Here is a 24,587-nt window from a genome sequence, read left to right as displayed (position 1 = left end):
GAACTTTGATAAGGATTTATCACCATATGGTGTTGATTTTATTTCAATAAAGAAGGTGCAGGCCATTAGAACAGTCCCATTTTGGAATGATGGTAGTAATTTTCTTGTCCGCCGGCAAGTTGCGAATGGAAGCACGAAAGAAGAGGATTTGGTAGCAGAGGTGTTCAGCAGTCGACTCCTTGTTCATGGCAATAAAATTCATAAGCTAGCTTTTCTCTCCCACGGAGGGGAGGGTGCGGACAAATTTTTCACGGAAGGTAATTTAGCGGCACTTCATTTGTCTGCCACGGAAGTAACGAGGAACTTTGTAGAGAGTCAGAACAACAACAGACAAACAGAAGCATAAGGGTTTGCTAAACAAAACAAAAAAAAACGACACAAATTCAAGTTGTTCAGAATGAGTGACAGATAATGCCAAAGGGAAGGGTGTTTACCGTACAGGTACATACAGACAATAATAGCAGAATAGCAGAATTATATTCGCAATAGTAAATGAATCCTCCTTTACAATGATCCCGGACGGGATATAAATACTACTGCCGAACCTTCCCGAAGGAGTCCGTCGGCCACAATTATTCTATCCGTTACAAACTATTTACCGCCGGACCGTCGGCTACAGAAACACCGCAGGACCGTTGGCTACAGAAACACCGCCAGACCGTCGGCTACAGGAACACCGCCGGACCGTCGACTACAGAATACAAAATACTGCCAAAACCATCCAGTCGGCTAACACCATCCCCCCCAAAAAGAAAAGTCGTCTCCTGACGACTGACAAAATATCTGAGACAAATTAACAAACAAAATACATTAACAGAGTGACTACAACAAGAGAAATCTGCTTCTGTCACATCACTTCCACATTCATCCCGTTACATCTGTAGCCTCTGCTAACGCAATACTGTCTCCTCAAGCTGACCTTGATAGCCACCTATGTTGTTTTCTCTATTTTCAATTCCTCGGTACCCTAAGCCAAGTGTCGTTGCACTGCCTCCAACTGGATGATCAGCTCCTCCCGAGCTCTCTACGCATCCACCAAGACAGCCTCACAACCAACACCTGCTCTTACTGCCTCTGGTACACAGAAAGTCCATGCCTACAGCAACTTCAACTCTTCTCAACTGGTCAGACTCCCACGACTGGGGGTCCAGGGGGCAACGCCCCCGGCGGGGTCAAGGGACAGCGCCCTCGCGGGGTCCTGGGGCGCAGTACAGGGCTGCCCCTCGCCGCCAAGACCAGATTAACACTTCGCAACCCACACAAAAATGCACGGATCACACCATTTCTGTCATTATCTGCCGATTTTGCACTCTTTCTAGCAACCACGGATGCGTCCCCTTCCCTTTGGCATCATCTGTCACTCATTCTGAACAACTTGATTCTGTCGACATTTTTTTTTTTTTTTTTAAGGTACTGAACCTCTGATTGGCGCCCGCGGCCTTTCTGTCCTCACCCGCAGCCTTCTTGTTCTCCCCGCGGATCATTAGTTTCAATTCCTCTCTCTTCCTTCGTGATCAAATTTTCCCTGACCGCCACTACCCACTCATAATCTTCTGTGCACCTGTTTCATGGCTCTGAATTTACCGTTGGCTTGGAGATCGTTTGCTTGCTGCATTTGCTTAAAAATTTCCAAAGCTGAACCCTGCAAATCTGACAATGATTGCGTCCCCTGAGACAACATTTGCTTTAGGCGTTTCTTCAGCAGAAGCTTTTCCGTATTCTCAAACGCCCGCGGAGCTTTATTTCTTCTCCGTCGCCCGCGGGGCTTTATTTTCTTCGCGGAAGCTGTTGCCCGCGGGGCCTCTGTTTGGTGTTGTTAGACTTGCCCGTGGGACCTCCGGCAGGTGTTGCCCGCGGGGTCTGACTTGCCCGCGGGGCCTCCGACAGGTGCTGCCCGCGAGGTCTGACTTGCCCGCAGGGCCTTTCCGCGGCTCTTTCTTTTTTTTGTTTTTTTTTTTTTTTTTTTTTTTTTTTTTTTGTGACAAATTTATTCCTAAAAGAAATCAAATAACAGAGGTACCTCCATGTTGCCTCCAGGCGTCGCCATTCTGCAACGACGACGGAGTCAGGTGGCCATCCTGTGACAGCGACGGAGTCTTCCTGGCACCATAGTTTTTGAATTTGGATCTGTTGACTGCCGGAGGTACCTTCTGCCCGTCCAAAGTTGATAATCTGATTGCTCCATTGTCGCCGACCTTCCGAATCTGATATGCTCCAACCCATCTGCCCTTAAACTTTTTCACTTTGGTTTCATTCCGACCGTTGTACACCTTACATCTGTTCTGTGCCACCCCCGTCGCCCACTGTGCCTGTGGTCGTCGCGCAACTGGATTATTTCTTTGCTGTCGGTGCCCCTCCACTAATCTTACGCTGCGGTGTAACCTTTTCTTTCTGCGAGGTCCATTCACTATGTACTGGACAGTGGGATTTTTCGTTTTTCTGTGTTCAGACTGTATGTTCTTCCCCTCAGCTTCAACCATGGCAACTTTTCCTTCTTCCACTTCCCTGCATTCCTCCGGACATTCATTTTCCTCCTTTTTCTCATCTTCGTCGACCCTTAGCATATTGCAACTCGGAAAGAGTTCGTAGTCTTCTATCTGCCAGTGGTACAGGCCATTAACCGAGTCCAGGTCGTCGTCATTCGGTCCTCCGTCAAGTCTCAATACTCCTCCATCCGGTTCCATTCTCCTCTTTCCTTCATCATCACTTTCGCCTTCAGTGTCAAAATCTGACAATGCTACCTCCTCGCCAACCATTTGCGTGTGCAGGTCAATTATGAATATTTTGCCTCCGCGCTCCATTGATAGGGTATTGCGTTTCCAATCATGTTTTACTTTTGCTTGCACCAACCAATCCCGTCCCAGAATAGCATCATAGCCTTTTCTTTTTAATGGAATGACTACAAAATCCAATAAAAATGGTTGCGTACCAATTGTTACCGATTGCACTTTCAGAATTCCCAACGGTTTGATTCCATGTTGGTCTGCCGTGAGCAACTGAAATGCAGGTGACCACAGCGTCGGCTTTCCCAACTTCTTCCAAGTATCCTCCGGCAACACATTCACGCCGGACCCTCCGTCAACAATTGTCTCTGTCAAAACATTTTCCAAAATCCCCATCTCGACAACCACTGGATGCCGTCCGGAGGTGAGTGCCAGCAGCATTGGGTCTGTTGCCGTCGCTTCCCTACTGTCCCTTCCTGTGTCCTCCGTTGCTTTCAAAAACGGTGTATGATTCAGAATGGCCGTCCGTAACTGGGGCATTGTGAGAAGGAGGTCACTTATCTTGACCGGTATCTCCGTTTGTAGGATCTGTCGTACAATGTTTTGTTCTGCAAAGTTCCTTGCCAAGGTGCCGGTAATATCCTTCAACTAAGATGTTCCCGCCGACGATGCCTTTGCAATTTCCGCCTGCGCTTCCCCCACTTTTCTCTTTTCCTCTGTTTGCCTCCATGTAATTGCCAGAACCTCCTCTATATCCGTGGCAACAGTGATCAAGTTTACTCCAGCCTTTGGACACTTGGAATCTTCGTGATCGTCGGGTCCGCACTATCTACATAATAATTTCGGTGTGTTTGGCGCTGTACAATCCCGTGCAAAATGACCCCACAAATTACATGCTCGGCATTAAACAATCGGCCGTCCGTTTGCATCATACTGGGTTTGACTTCGGCTTCCATTATTGTTATTGGTTGCATTGTTGACACCGCCGGACCGTCGGCTACAGAATACAAAATACTTCCGGAACCATCCAGTCGGCTAACAAAGGGGAAGCATCAGTGGTTGCCAGAAAGAGTGTAGAATTGGCAAAAAAATGACAGAAACAGTGTGTTCCATGCAATTTTGTGTGAGTTTTCAGACTGCTAATTTGGTCTTGGCGGCGAGGGGCGCTGCTCCTCGACCCCACCCTGTACTGCGAGCACCTGGGGCGCTGCCCTAGGACCTCACGGGGGCTGGACCCCCAGTCGTTGCGGATATCAGTCGTGGGAGTCTGATCAATTGAGAAGAGTTGAAGTTGCTGCAGGCATGGACTTTCTGTGTACTAGAGGCACTGGGAGTAGGTGTTGGCCAGGAGGCTGTCTTGGTGGATGTGTAGAGAGCTCGGGAGGAGCTAATCATCCAGTTGGAGGCAGTGCAGTGACACTTGGCTCAGGGTACCGAGGAATTGAAAACAGAGAAAGCAACATAGGTGGCTATCAAGGTCAGCTTCATTGAGAAGACAGTATTGTGTTAGCAGAGGCTACAGATGTAACGGGATGAATGTGGAAGTGATGTGACAGCAGTAGATTTTTCTTGTTGTAGTCACTCTGTTAATGTATTTTGTTTGTTAATTTGTCTCAGATATTTTGTTAGTCGTCAGGAGACGACTTTTCTTTTTGGAGGGGATGGTGTCAGCCGACTGGATGGTCCCGGCGGTGTTTCTGTAGCCAACGGAATGATTGTCGTCGGTGTTTTGTATTTTGTAGCCGACGGGTAAATAGTTTGTAGTGGACATAATGTTTGTGGCCGATGGACTCCTTCGGGAAGGTTCGGCGGATAGTATTTATATCCCGTCTGGGATCATTGTAAATCACCTTCTACTATCATTCATTGTATGAAGCATAATGTATGTCTGGCATATGCGAATATAATTCTGCTATTCTGTTCCATTGTCTGTATGCGTTCATTTGTTTTACCTATACGGTAAACAAAAATGCATTCTTAAATTTATTTACTATTTGATTTTATTGGGTTGGCTTACCCCAAACACATTCTTCAATTTGTTTTTAACTACTGCTGGATCACAAGAGATATTCTAGTGCATAGAAGATCTTAGTTTAATAGACAAAGAGGATATATAGGCTGATAGCATAGTCATCAAATGTCATATGCTTGAAATCGAACATCAAAAGATAAGGAGCTGATAGCATCATAGAGAGAAACTATGGCGGACTTTGTTGAATCCATGTGCCGGTTGAAAGGCTTCTAGAAGTAGCAAGGGAAACGTAGGCATGTCAGGGCATTCCAGTTGCCAACATGATTGCTCCTGCAAGTATCTGCAGCTTCTGCAGGGCATCTCTGAAGCAGTTCTATTCTGCTGGTGGAGGTCACTCTCCTCCTCCTTTCCAGAACTATGAATTTTCAGGACAATGCTGCATGCTGGAGCATTGGTATATTTTTTAATTTATGCTCAAATAATAAGTGAATTCAGAAGCTTGAGTGTCTCCACAAGTATGATGCTTTTTGTGTCTGGCATGGGTGGAACTGTATACTTGTTTTGATGCTTTTGGTATCTGGCATGGGTGAAACCGAACACTTTTAATTTTGGCACTAGGTTTGAAGCCTGTATAGGTTTTAAAGTCTTGGTTTTTCCACTAGATTCGAAACCTAACTGGTCCAAATGAACTGTAGTTGAACAAATCAGAAACTAAAATACATATATCTATACACAGTTTACCATGATTCCAGATGGACAAGTGTTCTTCAGTTATTGGGCTTTGTTAGGAAATTATTTCTGATGCATACAATTTGTTGTGCAGTTTTTTCTCTCTCAAAATACAGTCACAAATTCTTGACTGACAGAAAATGTTCTACAAAGACCATGCTATATGGTGCCTGAACAAGTAGCTGATCAAATTTCAAAAGACAGGGGATGCACAAAGTGCATTTCCAGGTGGTGTCTAAACGAGTTGCTTTTCACAGTCAAGCATTCCATGATCCCAAACACATATACAACCATCACTGTGAAAATAGAAAAGTTGAAGACAATTCCTGCTCAACATGTCATAGCAAATACTCACATCCTGATCATATGATGCAAATTTATTATGTTTCTTGTAGTTAAAAAAGAGCAGGAAAATGTAGACCAGGTAAAGCATAAAAAGAAACAAACAATGCAGATATTGATTGAGCAATATGGCTCGCAGTGTTGAATTGAACTTTTAAAATTTGTATATATAATTCTACAGCAAAGAACCAAACACGGTTGTTCGGAAGGTTCTTTGATTTGATTTGATTAAAGTTCCAAAATTCCTTACAAAGAAAGGTTGAAGTTCTCACCTACTGAATCTCTAGGGAAAATTGAATTTCCATTTCCATGGATATTCAGGGCTTCATGAAAGTATACAGTTCTCTAATCGCTATAGGGAGCTCTTGTTAAGTCAAATGCTATCCATTTTCAGAATTATATATGCCCTGTCTTGATCTTCTTTTTCCTATCCTATGTGTAAGCATTAAAATAATAATAAAATATGTCATGTGTCAAAAAATCTGCTCTTATTTTTTTACACATATTATTGTCTTCCCAAAATTTCAGAGCCATGATCTCTTCATTTTAAAATTTAAATGTATAATATTTTTCTTTTGCAAGGATATACAGTTTTCTACTGAAATATTTTGTTCAAGTGCAATGTCAAGGCATAGAGCCAGATGAGTTTAGTTTTTCAAGTCTCCTGATCAATAAGAAATTTGATTCATACACTTCTATTGGGAATTCCCTTAATACAATGTATGCGAAAAATGGGAAAATAGATGATGCATGCAAAGTATTTAATAGAATGTCAAAACAAGATGTGGTCTCATGGACTAAAATGGTTATAGGATATGCTGAAAATAGGAGAACTGAAGAGGCGCAACTACTCTTTGACAATATGCCTACACGTAATGTGGTCATGTGGAATGCCATGATTACAACATATCTCCAGAATGGGAGGATGGGAGATGCAATCCAAGTGTTTAGTAAAATGTCCAACCAGAATTTGATTCCATGGAATGCCGTGACCACCATCTATGCATGTGAAGAGGCTTTGGGGATCTTCTTTCAAAGGCATCAGGCTGGTGTACCTCCAAACCAATCCATCTTTATTGGAGTGTTCAGTGTTTGTGCTAAACCTAGCAGATTTAGAGAAGAGTAAGAAGGTCCATGCATACATCATCAAAAAAGAGCTCGATTATGATATTCTTGTAAGCAATGCACTTATATTCATGTACGGAAAATGCGGTGATGTTGAAAATGCATGTCAAGTGCTAGACAAAATTGCAGGAAAGAGATACAATCTCGCGGATTACAGGATATGCTCAGCTTGGATGTGGAAATAAGGCACTTGGAATATTTTAGCATATGCAACAGTTAGGTATTAAACCAAACCACATCACATTTATTGGTGTTACTGACTACATGCCTAGTCATTAAAGACTGGCATTATTTTCACTACATGAGCCAAGAATATCACATCTCACCAACAACAGATCATTATGCCTACATAATTACCTTCTTGGCCGTGCTGACCACCTTGATGAAGCAAAGAACTTGATCTGCAGTATGCCATGTGAAGCCGATGCTGTTGTGTGGGGGGGGGCACTCCTTGGTGCTTGCAAAATCCATGCTAACATGGAGATAGGAATAGTTTCTGCAAAGCACCTTTTTCTATTGGAACCTCACAATACATCTGCATATGCAGCTTTATCAAACCTTTGTGCAATGATTGATAGGTGGGATGAGGTTGCAAAAGTGTGAATCTTGCTAAGATAGGGGAAATTAAACTGTGGTTTCGATCCTCTAACGCAGTACACTGCACAGTCTTATGCTCGAGTGGCCTGCTGAGGAGAATCATAAGATCTTAGTCAAATTCTTCGTTGGGAATCGGGCATTCTCACTTCCGATACCCATTTCCCGCATTTTCTTCTATGGACTCCATTCAACTCTTTTACTCCTTTCTGCTCTGGCGAGGGCTTAACAATGTTCGATGGTAAACAATGTTAAACTTGTGGGCTATGAGGAATTCCAACAATGATGCAAAATGTAGATAGAAAATAAATGAAGTTGGTAATGATTTGTAAAGTCTATCCAGAATCTCACTTGTGGAAATCCCGTGTGGAAGTTGTGTAACAGAAGATTATAATATTTTTCATTAAAGAACTCAGCTTGGCCAGTCAGAGTACAGTTTAAGGCGTATAAAACTGGGAGAATACGTCATGGATGATGTTGCCAGTCTTTGACAATTCATATCAGCGATGGCGCAGAGGACACATCTGAGGACAACCAAATGAAGGACGAAACTTATTTTCACACATCAGAGAAAAAAAATATGGAGCTAATTGTTAAAACCCTCCTCTAGTATTATCTATTCGAACCTTTGGAGGACACAAAGGAATTTGATTGCACAGAATATTGTGGGAAAATTCACCATATTCCATCCTAAAACAGAAAGAGTTTGTAGATATATTTCAAATAACCTTACAGGCAGGCTTTATACAGAATTTTGTAATGGGCAAGTTGATTTTTAAGTATTAATTTTGTGAATCATAAAACAAGTACATGCTCATTTTTATCTAGAATATCTTGCAGAGATAGTGAAAAACTCCTAACATGGGGGCTAATGATCTTTGTAACTAGATCTTCTCAGTCTCTCACCATATGGGGCATACCATGTAATCTTCTAAATAAATTATATACAAATATGTAAGAGGCCCCAATTACTGCTTTTGAACAACCAGCACAATACAAAATGGTCAACTCAAAATCAAACCAGAGTCCAATGTAAAACAGAAATGTTTTAGATTCAAGAAAATGGTTTGAATATCAAAATATTTTCTAGTACCATCACAATATAAGAAAAGGTCAATGCAAGTTTTATAAATTACAGATTTGAATATTCTATTTGAATCGTTGAATAATTTAATGTCAAAATATTAAAATACTCTGCATATGTTGTATATGACCCACACAGTACATATCATTATAAATTCACCACTCATGTTTCATGTAAAGCAGTCAACATTAGTCAAAAATATTTAATATTGATAACACGAAGTATTGGAATTAACATGATGATTTAACTCTCCAATTTTCTCACAAGAGAAAGGAGAACATAAAGATCATCATGACCACCTCGGTAATAGTTATTTGACTTTAGAATCTCTAAAGCAATAAAAAATTAATTAATTTATCCTTGACAGGAAACCAAAACTTTCCTCAGTAGATAAATCTTAGGATGGTGAATAGGGAAAGCCCAACAAAATCACAAAACGCCTAACCATTCTATTTGATGGATATATTGGATTGGATGTCACAGTAACTATAAAATCTTGGTTGCTCATGTACCAGAAGCTTTTGCTTGGGTAGCTGGTTCCAAGTAGTCAACAATATTTAAAATTGATAATAGAACTGTTGGAAACAAGGCAATGATTTAACTCTCGATTTTCCTCACCAAGAGAAAGGAGAACATTAAGATATCACAACTACCTCAACAATATTTATTTGTGACTATAGAATCTCTAATGGAATAATAACTTTTTAAATTTATTCTTGATGGGTAACCACAACTTCCTCATTGGATAAATCGAAGGATGGTTAATGGCAAGCCCAACAAAATCAAAAAATGCTTAGACATTTCATTCGACAGATATATGGATTGGATGTCACAGTAACTATGAAAGCATAGTTTCTTTAGATTGGATGTCAACCTAATCTTGTTTTTTATAGGCTAAAATATTTCTTTTCCATCTTTCATAAACATACAAATGAAAAACTTAGGGAATTTGCTGGAGTCAATCATCATTTTTTTTTTGCAAGAATATTCTACAAAACTATGCTTCTGGATTTTAACAATTTTGGGATAAAACCCCAGCTGGTGCATTCAAGTAGGGATGAGAACCCTAGCCTATCTCTACCATTACCATTTAACCTGCATTTTTATCTAACTTGCATTCACACACACGTAGGGAATTGTAGGAAGCAAAAAAAAATTTAAATTAGCCCAGCTGTGTGGACAACCATTTAGGCAGATGACTATCATACCAACCAATTGACCAAACAGTGGTCCAATTTGGCATCCATTGTGAACCCTGGCTGATCGATGAGCATTGAGAGATCTGGTACGATGGGCAGGCTAGTGGAGATATCTATAGGTCTTTTGACCATACAAACCACACCCTAGAGAACAACAAACGATAGTCAATGGTAAGGCAGAAGCCATTGGGACACACTAGTGATGACCTTGACCAATTTTAAATTGCAACCGATTCCTAGGCCTAGAACAGAACCTAGATACAACAGAAAATAAATCCCAGAGGGATTTCCATGAGCTAGTCATCTGCCAAGCATTAGTACTTTGTTGTACCAGAAGTAATTTGAATGTCTTTGTGGAAAATTTCTAGGTGCAAGATAAAGCAACTGAAGTTTTGTCATCCAGCAAGGCAGTAACTTCCAGTAGTAGGCATTGTTTAAATATGAGGGGAAATTCTATGCTCAAATAAGATAAATAGTTAATTGTAACAGATTTCCACAATCCATGCTATTCTTATTTATGCTTCTGGTGAGATGCTGATAAACTTGCACACAATCTCACCAGAAGCATAAATAAGATAAATAGTTGGCAAATCAGGTTTCTAGAAGCACCCCGCGCATCTATTCATATAAAGAGATGATTCTAGAACCCAAGCATCAAACATTACATCAATAACTTATTGGTGCAAACATATCTACTTTTAATCTTAGCCTTGATTAATACATAAGGCTTACATTTGTTATTCAAAGTGCAGTGCATTGTCCTTGTGATTTCTAAATCTTCATTGAGAATCAGAAAAATTTGAGTTGTTTTGTGGGTTGATAGTTGTGTGGACTTGTTTAGTTGGTGAGGAAAACTAGGTCAGAGGCAACTTTGTTTAGCTAACCCAATCAAGGAATTATAATACACCATAGCATATACACTATTACAGTGTTATTGAAGAAGCATGTCCTGTCTGCCTGTGGGTTTCATTCTGTACAAAGATTGTGCTAAAGAGATTTTAGAATTGACAAGAATTACATGAGTCTTTGAATTGAATAAACTTTGATTTTGTTTATATCTATCTATGTGAGATATAAGACTCTCAAATGTATCTTTTGTAAGCTCTGTTCCCCTCTGTCAGGCTTTTTCAATGATAGAAACAACATGAATGGGAGCATCTAGAGACACTGTAAAGGAAAGTAGAAATCATGGATCAGTTGGAATAAACTACCCAAATAATGAGGCAAAGACTGTGGATCTTGAGTCTGGCATTGCTCTTCCTTCAAACCAAAGGGTAGAGTTGTGGCTTCATGGCCCAACAATCATGAAACGTATGCCAGTGTAGTGATAGAGGCTTACATAGAGATTTAATGATACTTATTTTTTAACTTTTGTAATCATTCCAATGCCTTGGATTGATAAGAGATATTGTCTAATAGAAATACCCACTAACCCATGGGAGTCATATGGAAGGATTACCATAAAAAGTCCACACACGTGAGGCAACACAACCCTTTTAAGAATATTATTTTATATGGATGAGAATAAATTATTAAGTAATAGGTAACAAAATGATTGATTTTAATGCCATATTGCAAAATCAAAAGTGCATATTTTGTATGATATGAAAAGGTAAAAAGTCTTTAAAAAAACTTACGAGAGCAATAGTTACTGCAATATATAGCCGTCTTCATCAGAACCAGACTAAAAAAACTTGAAACCATCAGAATAGAGTTGTACCGCATTAGGAGTCTGAAATGAACTTTCTTCATCAATTATTTTGATTTCAGAATTTTCTTCAAATCCTAGCAATATAGATAACAAATTCAACCAATCAAAATAAACATTAAAAAAAAACAAGATTATATTGTGAGAACATACATCAATATGACATGTCAGAGAGAAGTGACATAGTTGGAAACTATGAAATTAGCAAGTATGAAAATCAAAAGCAAGCAGAACGTACAACTATCTTTTTTAAATACTTTACCAGATTGGAAACATGAATGCCAATGCTACGAAGAAAGTTTTCTTTCACTTCCAAGCAAAAGGATTTGTATGAGTTAGGCATGACTTTAAAATTACCAAATGCACATACACTCATGAATATTGGTTCTTGTAATTACAATTACATCCATTGAGTTTAGAGCTGGAAATAATTAAATTAAACATGACATATTTATTGAGAAGTGTAATAGGAAAGAAGCTGTATGCAATTACTTCTTTAAAAAGGAAATTTATGATGTATTTTTTTACTATAACTCTTGTGTAAGAAAACACTCTTTCTGAGTGTGTTGACTATTTATTATAACATTTGAAACATACATTGGAAAGCTAGAGTGTGGGTCAAAAAACTAATGTTGAGAATAAGGTAGCTTCTTATATAGATCTTATAGTGATTTATATTTGTGTAGAAAAAATTTACGTTTTAATGTGTATCATTAGAAGATAGATAATGGGTCTTAGAGAAGGGATCCCTGGCATTGAGACAATCCTCTCTACCTTTTATGAAGCCTTGCTTACCAAGACTCAATCCATTAGCAAAATAAATTCAACATTGTGTCTATATAAATCAGATTGCCAAATCTATATTTTTGTATTCCTTCTATAATGGATATCATTGCGAATCCTCTTATCATCATTTCACCAAGAACCCTCGACAAATCCACATATCTTGGTGGAGTAGATTCATTACATAGATCTAAACTTGGGTAAGGAAATTTGGAAGCAATAGTTGGATTTTAAGAAGCAAGTATTTCAATGATAAAAATGTTTGGAAGTGGTAGTCAGCCTCATTTCATTTGTGCCTCAAATCTTCTCTAACATATCTTTGGCCTTCTTGTGATGCCCTTTTTTTATCAAACTATTGCGGGTAATTGGTAAACCCAATGATCTTACTGTAATTTATCGGATACAACTAGAAGGACATGTTTATCACACCTCTCAGTCTGAAAAGCATCATTTCAAAAGAGATACAGACTGACTAAATAAATACTGACACAAATAAAAACACCAATAATAACCATGAAAAGATATAGAATTACAATCCTAGTTATTAAAGTGTGAGAATTAACTTCCTATCCGTACTTTTAAATATGGTTTCTTCTAAATATTACAAACAATTAAACACAAGCATTGAATAAGGACCTAGTAGACTAAAAGGAAAACCTATGCTATCAAGCACAATACATTGCATGCGATAAATCAAATTGGTAGAGCGATTGCTGCCACAAGTTTTCCTATTACTTGTCAAATAAAACTATGATTGATTAGATCCTAGAATGATACTGGGCACAATTGTTCACTCTTTGCCCTTTCACAGTGGAATGATAATTTGATCAATTAGAGAAACCACTGTAAAAAAATTAAATTAATACAATCAAATAGATGCACTACGACTACCACATCAAATGCTAAAATCAATGCAATTAGGCATTGCCTGGGAGGAAATAGAGGCTAGAATGAAAAGGATGAAATCAAAGCTCCCACCAATAATCCATTGGGTGCAGGCCATGACAAGCTGCAAGTGCATGTTACTTAAAACAAAGGGCAACACGCTTGCTAAGACACTCATTTGGCGTTAATAGACTTAAAACCCAACAGGGCACTTCATACTTGAGTAAACTCTCTAAACTCTTAACAATGATTATAATAAGTTCAATACAATGAGTCTGTTACCTGCATCAGGACACCCAGTTTTGTGATGGACAAAAGTTATTTTCTTCTCGTGATCAATAAATGTAAGTGATTGTTAGGTGCTTAAGTAGATTCAATCCACTTTTTAAAAACAACATACAATTATAGTTAGTATTTTCCTGAAATTCTTACCATGAAGAACAAACTGTGCAGTTTGCCCTATCTTAAGTAACAAAGTTTCTTCAGAATAAAAAGTAATAGAATCTGCTTGCTCTGTGAAGCACTACCAGTCCAGAAGATTATCAAAATAGTCCAATGTTTCCAATCCTTGAACCGGCACATCACTTGAAACTTAATAAATCAGACATGGACATGTAATTGCATAAGATTTTGCAAATTTCAATACAACAAATAAGTTGCCCTGAAACACGTGAGGCAATATATAACATTGCATCCTTTCAGCAGTCACCCATTTAATTAGTATTGGAGTTTTGTTGTGCTAAAGCTCAAAACGTAAAAAAATATACAGATGAATTTACAGTGGAGTAAAATTGTGTTGATTTAGATAAAAGTGTGAACAATCAACACTAAGTACCTGATATCAGAAACAGACAAATGGCTATGCAAAGAAAGGGAGAAGGCAAAGGCTTGCTGTTAGTATTTCTGTTAGTTCGGGATTTTTCAGAGCCACCATTTCTTTGGTTTCTTTTTCTGATTCACTTCTGCTTTCATTGTTTATATTGAACCATTGGTTCTGCCTTTTGTCAGTCTATTATTTTGAGATGCAATAAACAATTTCCAGTGGCTCATTAGTGAACCTTTTCCTAACGGTATCTTTCTCTCTCTCTTTGCCTATTATTGACCAAGTTTGACCCGTAAAACCTCCATGACAAATGTATTGTTTTTATCATGTCAAAAGGTTCAAAGTTTCTTTAAGTAATCCTGAACCACTTTATATCGCTCTCAAATGGTACGAAGTTGTTTGGAACCTATTTGTAGCCCTTGAATCAGGTTCAATAGTTCAATGGTTCCTCCGGTTCTACTTATCTTTGGTTCTCATACAACACTTTCTGGTGGGCCCTCCTTGGACATGCTGCGAAGTTCAGGGAGAATTTGCGCTACAGCTGGACGCCATTCTGGAACTGACACACTTGTAACTTGATCATTTGTAGAAAGGTGACGGATAGTTAATGTTTTGAGATAGGGTCATCATTAATAATTGTGCCAAAATGTTGATTAAGAGAATATAAGTAAAGATTTGGCGCGTGCGAAGGCAAAATATCATTTGAGTTTCTTGCCTCATAATTAATGCTAGACGTCGTAGTAGTCCCATCCTCCCTTTTCTCCTGGCATGTATGTATTCATTATGCTCATCTCATAATTAATGCCTTGTCCCTATTTTAAAGTCTATATAGAGGTAAATCATCCTTTGTAAAAGAGCATAAGTTTCCACAGGTGATTTAAACGCTTGCTGCAGAAGTCTAGAGAGAGAATTTGCTTTCATAGTTGCTCTAGTTGTTGTTCCTCAGATAACTTTCGTATTTCTCAATTCCTTTTTCCTTTCATCTTTTAATAGAAAGGGTGGTAACTGCTTCTTTGATTTCCAAAAGGGAGATTCTGAGTCATGAGAGATTCTGAGTCATGAGGTCTACCCTGCATATGTTTCGAAATACTGGTAACTTGTATAGTAAGTCACCTGTCATATCAGATAGGAAAAGGGGTTGAATTAGGGGGAATAATAGAGAGGTTATGCGAGACTTTCAAAATCCTTTTCCACAAAGTCTTGGATTGTAATTTTCTTATGGCTTCCACCTTCCAACCAGCATATCCCTGTCCAGAATTGATTCAAGAATGTATTCAAAAGTATGATGTACCTAGCAAGAGTATTTTGAAAAAGGATGGGAGTGTATTGCTAAGCATCACTAGAGAATCTGTGTCTAAATTGTTTTGTCTTGAAGAACAAGAGTTTGCTGACTTGACTCCTACATCATCTTTGGTGAAATTTTCAAGAACTTCAAACATCTATAGGAATGTCATTGCAAAGAGTTGGACTGTATCATTTTACAAAGGTAATTCTAGGTTGCCGAAAACCCTTATGAAGGATCATGTCTCCACGAGTTCATGATATAATAGTTTTGCTACACAGAATATGGAGTTCTCCAAATGCGATGTTATTTGAAGATTGGATGTATTTTTAAATCCAGATAGTGTTGGAAGGATCACAGTTTTTAGACTAGGCTGAGTTAATTGCTAGCTCTTTGAGGGACCAGCTTAAGTGGGCTTTTAACCTAAAGAAAGATTTTTATATGTCCTCATATTTGATGTATATGTTAGCTAGTACCCATGATTTATAATCTTTACCTCATGAACCCTGGACTGAAAACATCACTGTGTATAATTATTGTCATGTGTTGCATAAGGATAAAGCTTTGAAAATTTTGAAAAAGGTCCATGATATTTTCTCTGGGAAGCTATGTTTTGAAATGATAGGTTCTCACTGTAGATTCTCTTCAAAGTCTCAGAAACTTGTTCAATCTTATGGGAGCATATACATTTAGTATCCTAAATTTACCCATTTGAGGATAGGACGCTTTGATGATGAACCTATACGACTTCCGAGATATGCCCTTGATTGTTTTATCCTAGCAGAAGTGTTTAGGCAACTAGTTACTGTCATAAAGAAGTTTTCCGCCAAAGAAGCATCAAATATTAACTTCCCACTTAAATTAGGCAAATTAACTTGTAGAAGCATGGAAGATGCCATATGTATAGGTTCAGATTTAGTCAACTTTTGTTTTGGCTTCTATCATGCTAGGCTGAATTTTGATAGCAAGGAGACATTTCATAACTTGTTTGAACCCAACGTAAAGTTTTTGCCTGTTCATAATGTTGAAGACTTTTGGAAGGATTGTGGAGATGTGCTAGAAGTATGGAAAAGAGAATCTTCCAGGTTTACCATTTCTCAAATTAAGCTATATTAGCTGAGTATGGATGTGGACACCACAGGTATTAAAGAAGATAAGTTAGATCTTATTGACACTCAAGCAGATGAGTCTCTGACTTCCAAACAAGCTGTTATAAATTGGGATTCTGAAGAGGAAGATAACATTCTTGAAAGGACAAAAGTTGTCTTTGTAAAAACGAATTCTTGGCTAAAGATGAAAAAGAGCAAACATGCTCAAAAATCCACTGATCCCAAATGTTCTAATGCTGCCCTTAAACTTGCAGGTTATAGGAGATCTTCAAGAATTAGCAGTGTGAAAGGTATTGATACTTCTTCAGTGTGGAAAACCCGTTCCAAGAGTAAAGCTAGGATGTCAACACCAGCGGGATCTAATGAAGCCATTCAAGTTGACAATGAACCTGACAAAGAACCGGTTTGTGAACTTATTAACAATCGTCAACGAGTTCAAATGACAGTGGGCACATCTCCTCAGAGAATAGAAATTATGAATACTCCAGCCAAGAGCAATGAACCTCAAAAAGTTGTTGCTTCCACTCCAATTGGTCAGTCGCTTCAGTAAATAAGAAACAAAGCTTAGTACCTGTTTGCTTTCCTGTAGATGATATTGTGAGCAAGTACACTACTAGGACTCCAAAACCTAAGAGAACTAAGAGCACAGCCAGGATAGTGTTTGACAACGTGACAGGTAAAAGCATTGCGGAAGTGGCTACATATAATCACAAGGAGAGTACAGATGAACTTGATATGAGCAACTTTGAAGTTACTCGCACGAACCTAGGAATAATCAACCGTGAAACAAAAAAGCATTGGGTGGAAGCATAGACCAAGCAAATTGTTTTGCAATCTCAAAAAAATGGAATTGAGAAGAAAAAGTTGAGGGTAGAAATAAATGCAATGGCTGAATATATAAGTTCACTGAAAGGACAGAGTTCGACATCCAATGATCAAACACAACTCACATTTGATCCAAGTGCACCTGAGAATCAGCAATTGATGGATGATTTGAAAAAGGGGAAAGTTGTGATCGTTATTGTCTATAATTGGATTGATCAAGTGGTAAGCCTGGTTGCTAAGTTTGTACGAGATTTGCACAAAATCTTCACTCTTGTTGAGGTCATTCTCAATGAATCTCGTCTTCAAGTGACAATCTAGAAAATAGAACTTGAAAGGTTGTCAGCCATGGTCACCCAATTGGTAAAGGTAGAAGCATATGGTTCAAGCAAATTCCTAGAGGAGAATCCGTTGCAACATGTCAATGTAGGGTTGATTCATGTTTTGCAAAAAAACATAGCTTGGAGGGTGTCTAATTATGGTTCAAGCATCTCTCGTATGCAATCTTTTGAGAAAGAGTTCAAAACTGCACTAAAGAGTGTGAACAGGGACTTTCAAACAATCAGTTCAACCAATTATGCACCTTTCAAAGAAGGAGGTTTTGATGTTGAGACATTAATCAAGCAGTATGAAGAACCCCTGAACCTGATTAAAAACAATGCTGATCTTACCACATGCGATCTTACTAAGTAGCCAAGGTTGAGGCAATGATAGACATGTGCAATCAACAACTTCCTGAGTACCTAGACATAGTGACCAAAATGAAACAGGACAAGGACACATGGAAGAACCGGCTTCAAAGTATAAAGAGTCCAAATATGACTGCGATGTCCGAGTTCATGGGTGCATTCAAAGGATGGAAATTGGCATGAGGACCAATCAACCCGGAAGATGACGAAGAAGAAGAGAAGCCACTTAAGCAGCAAGTAAATGACTAGCTTAAGAAAGTTTATTGCTTGATGTTCGTTTGAGATAAACTCTTGATAGTTTTTGGGTCCATGTACCCGTTTATTGGTTATTTCAACTACTTTCTTAAACTGTCCGAGAATTGAGCTTTAATGGAGATTCTTGGACAATGCTATATATATGCATTGAACTCAGTAGTAGTAGGGGTTGGCAGTTTTTGATTGATATCAAACTGAAAAATTTAGTTTAGTGCTTACTTTTGGTTTGCATGCAAGTATTTTGAATCGTCAGTAACATACAAAAATGGAATGATTTTTGAATGAATGAAAGATCTCATTAACTATTTGAAGATTTTATGCTTTGGGTTATTCTTTGTTGGTTTATTCTTGAATCAATATTGAATTCTGGAGTTACTCTCTGTTACTGGATCTATAAATAATGCAGATTCTACATATCTAGTTAATCTGTTATTGTTTCTCTTGAAAGCATGTGCTGATGGAAAAACTGTGTATTTCCATTGTTATGTGTCAATCATTTTACTTCATTTTTATTTATCTGAATTTTCCCTCTATACAAGAATAGACGGGATGCCTTATTGCTTTCTGGTTAAAAGTAATTCACATTTAAAAGTACTTTTGTTGAACATCTGACAAGGGACCTGAACCTTAGTAAAATTCAGAGAAGAATTAGAGAATAACAATTCTTCAACTGTTGGAAAGTTGTTCTTGTCTTGAGAATTGGGCACAAAGAGTTTTAATCGTTCATTTATAGAAAAGACAAATCCATTTACCAACAATTTCTCACTCATGATGTCAGTTGAGCTTCCCTGCTCCTAAGGTGACTTCCAATCTCAGTTCAAAACTGCCATTAATGTACAAATTTATTAAGTACTGAGAATATTATTTTTGACAAATATTACCAAAGATATCAGAATCATTATCCTGGAAATGAAAGCAATAGTTTTAAGGGTTTTTCCTGATCAGAGTTAACAAAAACAAAAAAAAGGGATCCCAAGGGTTCAGTATATCCATAGTTGCTTTTCATTCAACCTTATTTACCAGAATTAAAAAAGGTTGCTGAAACATTTGAAATTACAGTGCATTGCTATTTCAAATAGATTAAGCATAACCAACAAGATGCAGTTTGGGGTTCTCATATATATCATGCCTATACTTACATAGATGAAAAAGCATACAAAAATTGTAGGAGTCATGTTGATGCTTGTACACAATTGCAAGAGTAGGTTGATATTAGATGGGAAAAATTCAAAATACTATGAAACATAACTTATCAATTTTGATTTGAGATGTAAGAATGACTGGTAAGGTTATATGCCTTGCATATGATTTTCAAATTCTTTAGGAATATGGCCTAAAATATCCAAGGACGTTTCCAGTAACCATAAGTAAAAATCACTTGTATAGAATTGGGATTACTTGTTTGGCTAGATCTTCGTATCCTCATTTGTAGGTTTCAAAAGTAGATTAACTGCAGCCATTTCATTGGCAGGGGGAAGTTGCAGGTTGAGATCTATAACCCACTCTCTGCTCCTTGCAAATCCATGTGTCTCAAATGAACCAAGATTCCCTAACTGCATTAGTAAAACTTTAATATATTTTAGGATAATAGGAACTACCGAGCTTTGAAACCAGTGTAGAACAAGAAAAATTAAGGCTTACCTGTGGAAAACAGATAGCAATCCCTCCTCTCACTGGCTTTAGTGGCTTGAAGAAAGCCTAACATGCAAATATAGGTAAGTGAAAGTTTAGAATTATAAACAACTAATGGGTTTGAAAAAATGTTACCAAAAAACACAGTGAAATATGCAAAAAAATTGAGTTTGGGCCTGGGTCACAAAGGTAAAATAAGGGCCTAGTGTGAGTGAGACCTCCATTTTGAACCCCACATGTACCCATTGAGCCTAGATTAGAGTCGATGAAAAATGTTAAACAACATAAGATTGAAATAGGTTAATAATGAGTTTTGTCTCTCTCCCCATGTAAAAAGGGGGAAAAAAGTAATATCATATGCCACAGGTTTGTGACTCTTAGAAAAAAACAGAAGCATATGCCATCCTAAAAAAGATGTGAGACATTTGAAAACCATGGTAATTTGAAAGCTGAAAACTGCAGACAGATACACTTTGTCATGCCCAGTTTACAGGGCAAAAATACAACTAATTTTTTTTTTTGTATTTAAATTGTTGATCATTATTCACCACTCAAATACTGAACTGAAATACTATTTACCAAACTTTTAATAATATTTAGAGATCATGCCATCATGATTTAATGAAAGGCACACAGAAATGTATGCAAGTCCATGTGAGAAAATTTCAGTTCTATTACCCACTATAGCCATTATACTTAATTAAAATGTTTAGTTATATGCTTATTTAATAATTTGATAATCTTTCTAGGAGGGCTTCACCAAGCTACCAACCACTTTAATTATTACCATTGTATATGTATACATACTTATCCTTAAATAAAATAATTGTTCAAATAACCCTTACAACCCTTGACCACTAGGAATTCTAACCATCTTATTAATAGGTTCGAGTAACCTAAGGGCCAAATTGATTATCCGTATGGATCTCCCTCCTAAATTTTGGTATGACTCAGCGCATTAATTCTAATACCCAATCTAGAGATAACCCTTAAAGAAGTATAACGAGAATTATTTCTTCTCATGCCTTAACTGACAAGGTAATGCTAGCACTGGCAAACTTAGGGTTACCTTCTTGAGCAGTCCCTATGTACTCTAGTAAGGATTGAGATCGCCACTTGTTGGCCACATCAGGTCTAAGTTAAACTGATACATAGGTTCCCCATTAAACATTACCTATAATTTACCGAGATCATTGATTGTAGCATGTGGGGTAAATTGATTGCAACATGTGTTTCATCATGAATATACATGTGTACGATAATTTTCAATATCTTTATATTTGAATGACTTTAACTAAAATTTTATTTAGTTTAAATATATAAAGAATAATATATTTCCATATATCACGTGTTACTATAGTTAACCATACTTGCCATTAACCAAAACACAAGACCCAATCTACTATCTAGATCACTTGAATTACTAACAAATTAAAAAAATACTCCTTACTTATTTTATTTTTAAATTTTATTTCATTAATCATTAACAATCTTTTTATTTCCTTTAAAAAGAAAACACACTATCTACTTAATCATTATCAAACACTATCCCCTTAACCAACATAACTACTTTCTACCTCAATATGCAATATTCCCAAACTAATAATGACTAGCCTATGTGTGAGAACTAACTTATTACTAAATCTTATTTTTTTTCACTCAACAATATTCCTACACTAAACTCCTATCCCTAGCGCTGATTTCTAACTCATAGCCTAACCATGCTTCCCATCACTTGGCTTACCTTTTTCCTAGGCGCCATGGAGAGTAGCATATCTCTACTTTTATGGCATGTGCAAAATTGACTTGGCCCATACTCCAAGCAGCCACTTGCCTTCCCAATGCGTGAGCTAGATTAAGAGGATGAGTGGGGAGATTTATAAATATTTTAAGACTACCTTTTTACTCTCCCAAGGAATGGACGCCTACCCTAGGTAATTCTGACTTGAACAGACATATTCATACCCTTTTTGTACTTAATTCTTCCCCACTTTTCCCTCCAACGCTTAGCTCTCTCTCTCCTTCCTAGGCGTGAGTGTGGAAATTCAGATTTTTTTTTTTGTTTAGCTTAAATTGATTTGACAATTGCTAGCACCTAAGGGAAAATATAAGTCATGATCCCCAAGGCAGACAAGAGTACCTTTCCTCTTCCCCACACATAGCCGCCTAGTGGGGCCCTCTGCCACATTTTGTTTTTGCATGGAGACTTTATTATGTTTGATCATGAAGCAAGGTTGCCTAGGTATAGCAAGTTGATAAGTAAGTGTTAATATTTTATTAAAGTTTTATTGCTTTGGAGTGATAGTGACTTGAGTCATGTGACCTACATGAGCCCCTATTGCAATTAATAAGATCAAGTATTTGTTATAATAAAACATGTCATTTAGGTAGTTGGGTCCTCTAATATTGATGCACTTGATTTTAGGGAATATTTCTTGATTATTTTAATCTCTGTATTAGGGGGAAGATTTTATTTACCTTTCCCATATATTTTCCAGAGAGGAAAATTGACATCTACAGCAAGCCTTTTCAAGTCTTAGTCAGAATGTTTATTTTTCTCACACCACTGTTTGTTGTGATACTTGAATTCTATTCATGAATTTGCAAATGAACACATTAGTTCGATAGAGTAGAAATTTCTCCTAACAACTAGTTGGGATTTGATACCCGAATGACTAAATGATGATACCTATGCAAGGAACTATCAAATATGGTGATTTCCTTTCTACTTGTGGATGCACAGTTTAAGATTCTTTCAATACAACATATAAATCTTTATATGAAAATAACCATCTCTTCTCAATGTATCCTTTCTCATAATATTGATGAAATTTACATGTATCTACCAATCATTTACGAGTATTCCAAGGAGAAACAATAACATGCATATTTTTCTTTCATAATACATCAAATTTGACATGAAAGTTTTCATTACTAAAAAGCAGATGTATACCACCTATCAACCCTTCCTTTCACAATTCCTAATGGTAACAATAATACCAATATATTCTACAATTCATACCATTGCTTTCATAACACATTAAAAAAACTTAAATGATTATTCCTCTACGAGTAACATATATGTTGAACTTCTCCAATTCTTCCCTCTACATATTCACATGGTAACAGTGATACAATTTATTTACATCACATTGAAAACTTGAACATCTTGAAACATGAACATTGAGCACATTGAGAAATCTTGAACATTGAACCTTCTTTACACTGTTGGGATCTTCTCCTCTTGACAAGGGAGAAACCTAATACTTTGTGGCATGTATCTTCACAAGACCTGCACATAACACACACAAATAGGAACCATGGAGGCTCACCTCCCAATCTAGGCCTCAAGGAGACCACCCACCGAGCAAGGGAAACAAGGACCAAACAGGTTACACACATACATCACAAAATTTTGCATGAATACACAACACCAAACACAATCAACACCCTTCCATGGCTGGCACAATGATTCACCATTGGAATCATAAAACGTTGGGTGAAGGTGGGCTCTTCAAGGAGGAGAAATTCTAACAACATAAATATCATATTGCCAACGCATTTTGCCTCTCAAGGCCACCACAACATAAACAACATATTGCCACTGCATCGCCTCTCAAGGCCTTCAAAACAACCATCTTCTCCTCATCCACCAAACCTCCTTATACCTCCCAACAACAAGATTCATGGCCATGATGGAGCCCATGCTCCATGATAATAACAAACCTCATCATGAGGTAAAAGCAAAAAGATTTCTTTCTCACCTGCAATGTCAAGCCCAACTTGTGCCCTTCACCCAAGGCTTCTCTACCCTCCCAAGGGTGAGTGAAGCCTTCACACCCATAATCACAATCAACACTCACATTCAACTAGAAAAAAACAACAAAACAAATGAAGAACAACAAAACAAAACCAAGAAAGGATCTCCAAAAGCACAAAACACATTCACTTCTTCCAAACACAATGACAAGCTCATAACACAAGATGAACAATGCAATGCATACTCCATTGATAACTTTTCACACTTGCAGATTTTCTTATCCATACTAAAGAAAAGGAATAAAAGAACATGTTTGAGCCACCAACCTTGGTCCAAGCTAGGGTAAGGATAGTTGTAGTAGAGTTCCCTTGATTCCCCCCCAAAACTTAGCTGTCTCTAAAATTAGAGAGTGGGTGAACACCCCACTAGTTTGGCCAAGACCCTCTAATAAAGCCTTCCCACTAACTTATTTTAGCAAAAACACTAAACCACTACTTCTTACAAACTTGTCTCCTCTAACTTTTCTATTTTTGACTTAGTGGGAACATGGAAGGAAACACATGTGACAAGTCCATTTTCGAAATGGTGGAAGAATGCATGGGTAAAGGGGCCCCCTAGGTTGTCTAGGCACTCACATGATCAAAATTAGGTCCCTAACTTGATATACTATCACAGGGTTAGCTTATTTCAACATAAAAGGCACTTTGGGACCACCTAATAACCCTTTGAAGCCCTAGGCAAATCCAAATTCGAGTTTCCTATGATCATGACCCATCCTAACACTCTCTCCCAAATGGGTGTACTTAAGCATTAATTTGAAAAGAAGGGAGAGGACCAAGATTGAGTAACCTTGAGATCAACACTATAGGTGACATGTCATCAACACATAGACTGTACAAGTGTCAAGTGACACACATAAAAATACATTACATTTTCCTTGCCATGCCCTTATTGCACTCAGGTTATGATTAAACATATTCACAAGCAAGAAAGCAACCATACAATTACGAAGAAAATTACTTTCACAATGAGGCTTTTGAACCTTCCAAAGGTTCGCCTTGGTTAACTGTG

At 37.7% G+C, this 24,587-nt stretch overlaps 1 protein-coding gene across 6 annotated transcripts in view; it reads right to left on the bottom strand.

Annotated features, from left to right (window-relative positions):
- LOC149530822 (uncharacterized) overlaps positions 1-24,587 on the bottom strand; it is a 116,212-nt gene that overhangs the window by 71,361 nt on the left and 20,264 nt on the right. For 2 of the 6 annotated variants that reach the window (XR_016358858.1, XR_016358859.1), the window contains exon 2: positions 11,489-11,553. The exons of 2 other annotated variants lie outside the window; for them this stretch is intronic. Coding sequence is in view for 1 of the 4 variants with exons in the window: in XM_089810445.1 (XP_089666571.1) it covers positions 19,804-19,822 (19 nt within the window). In the remaining 3 variants the exon portion in view is untranslated. Of the gene's footprint in view, positions 1-11,405; positions 11,554-19,661; positions 19,678-19,765; positions 19,823-24,587 lie in introns of those variants that run through there. 2 more of the 6 variants (XM_089810445.1, XR_016358860.1) reach the window with 2 other exon arrangements.

The sequence above is a fragment of the Cupressus sempervirens genome, chromosome 11 (assembly GCF_028749045.1).
Source record: "Cupressus sempervirens isolate cs-2001-9-10 chromosome 11, ASM2874904v1, whole genome shotgun sequence".
NCBI classification, from domain to species: Eukaryota; Viridiplantae; Streptophyta; class Pinopsida; order Cupressales; family Cupressaceae; genus Cupressus; species Cupressus sempervirens.
The sequence above is the reverse complement of the archived record's forward strand: the minus strand, read 5'-3'. Positions and strand labels throughout refer to the sequence as shown.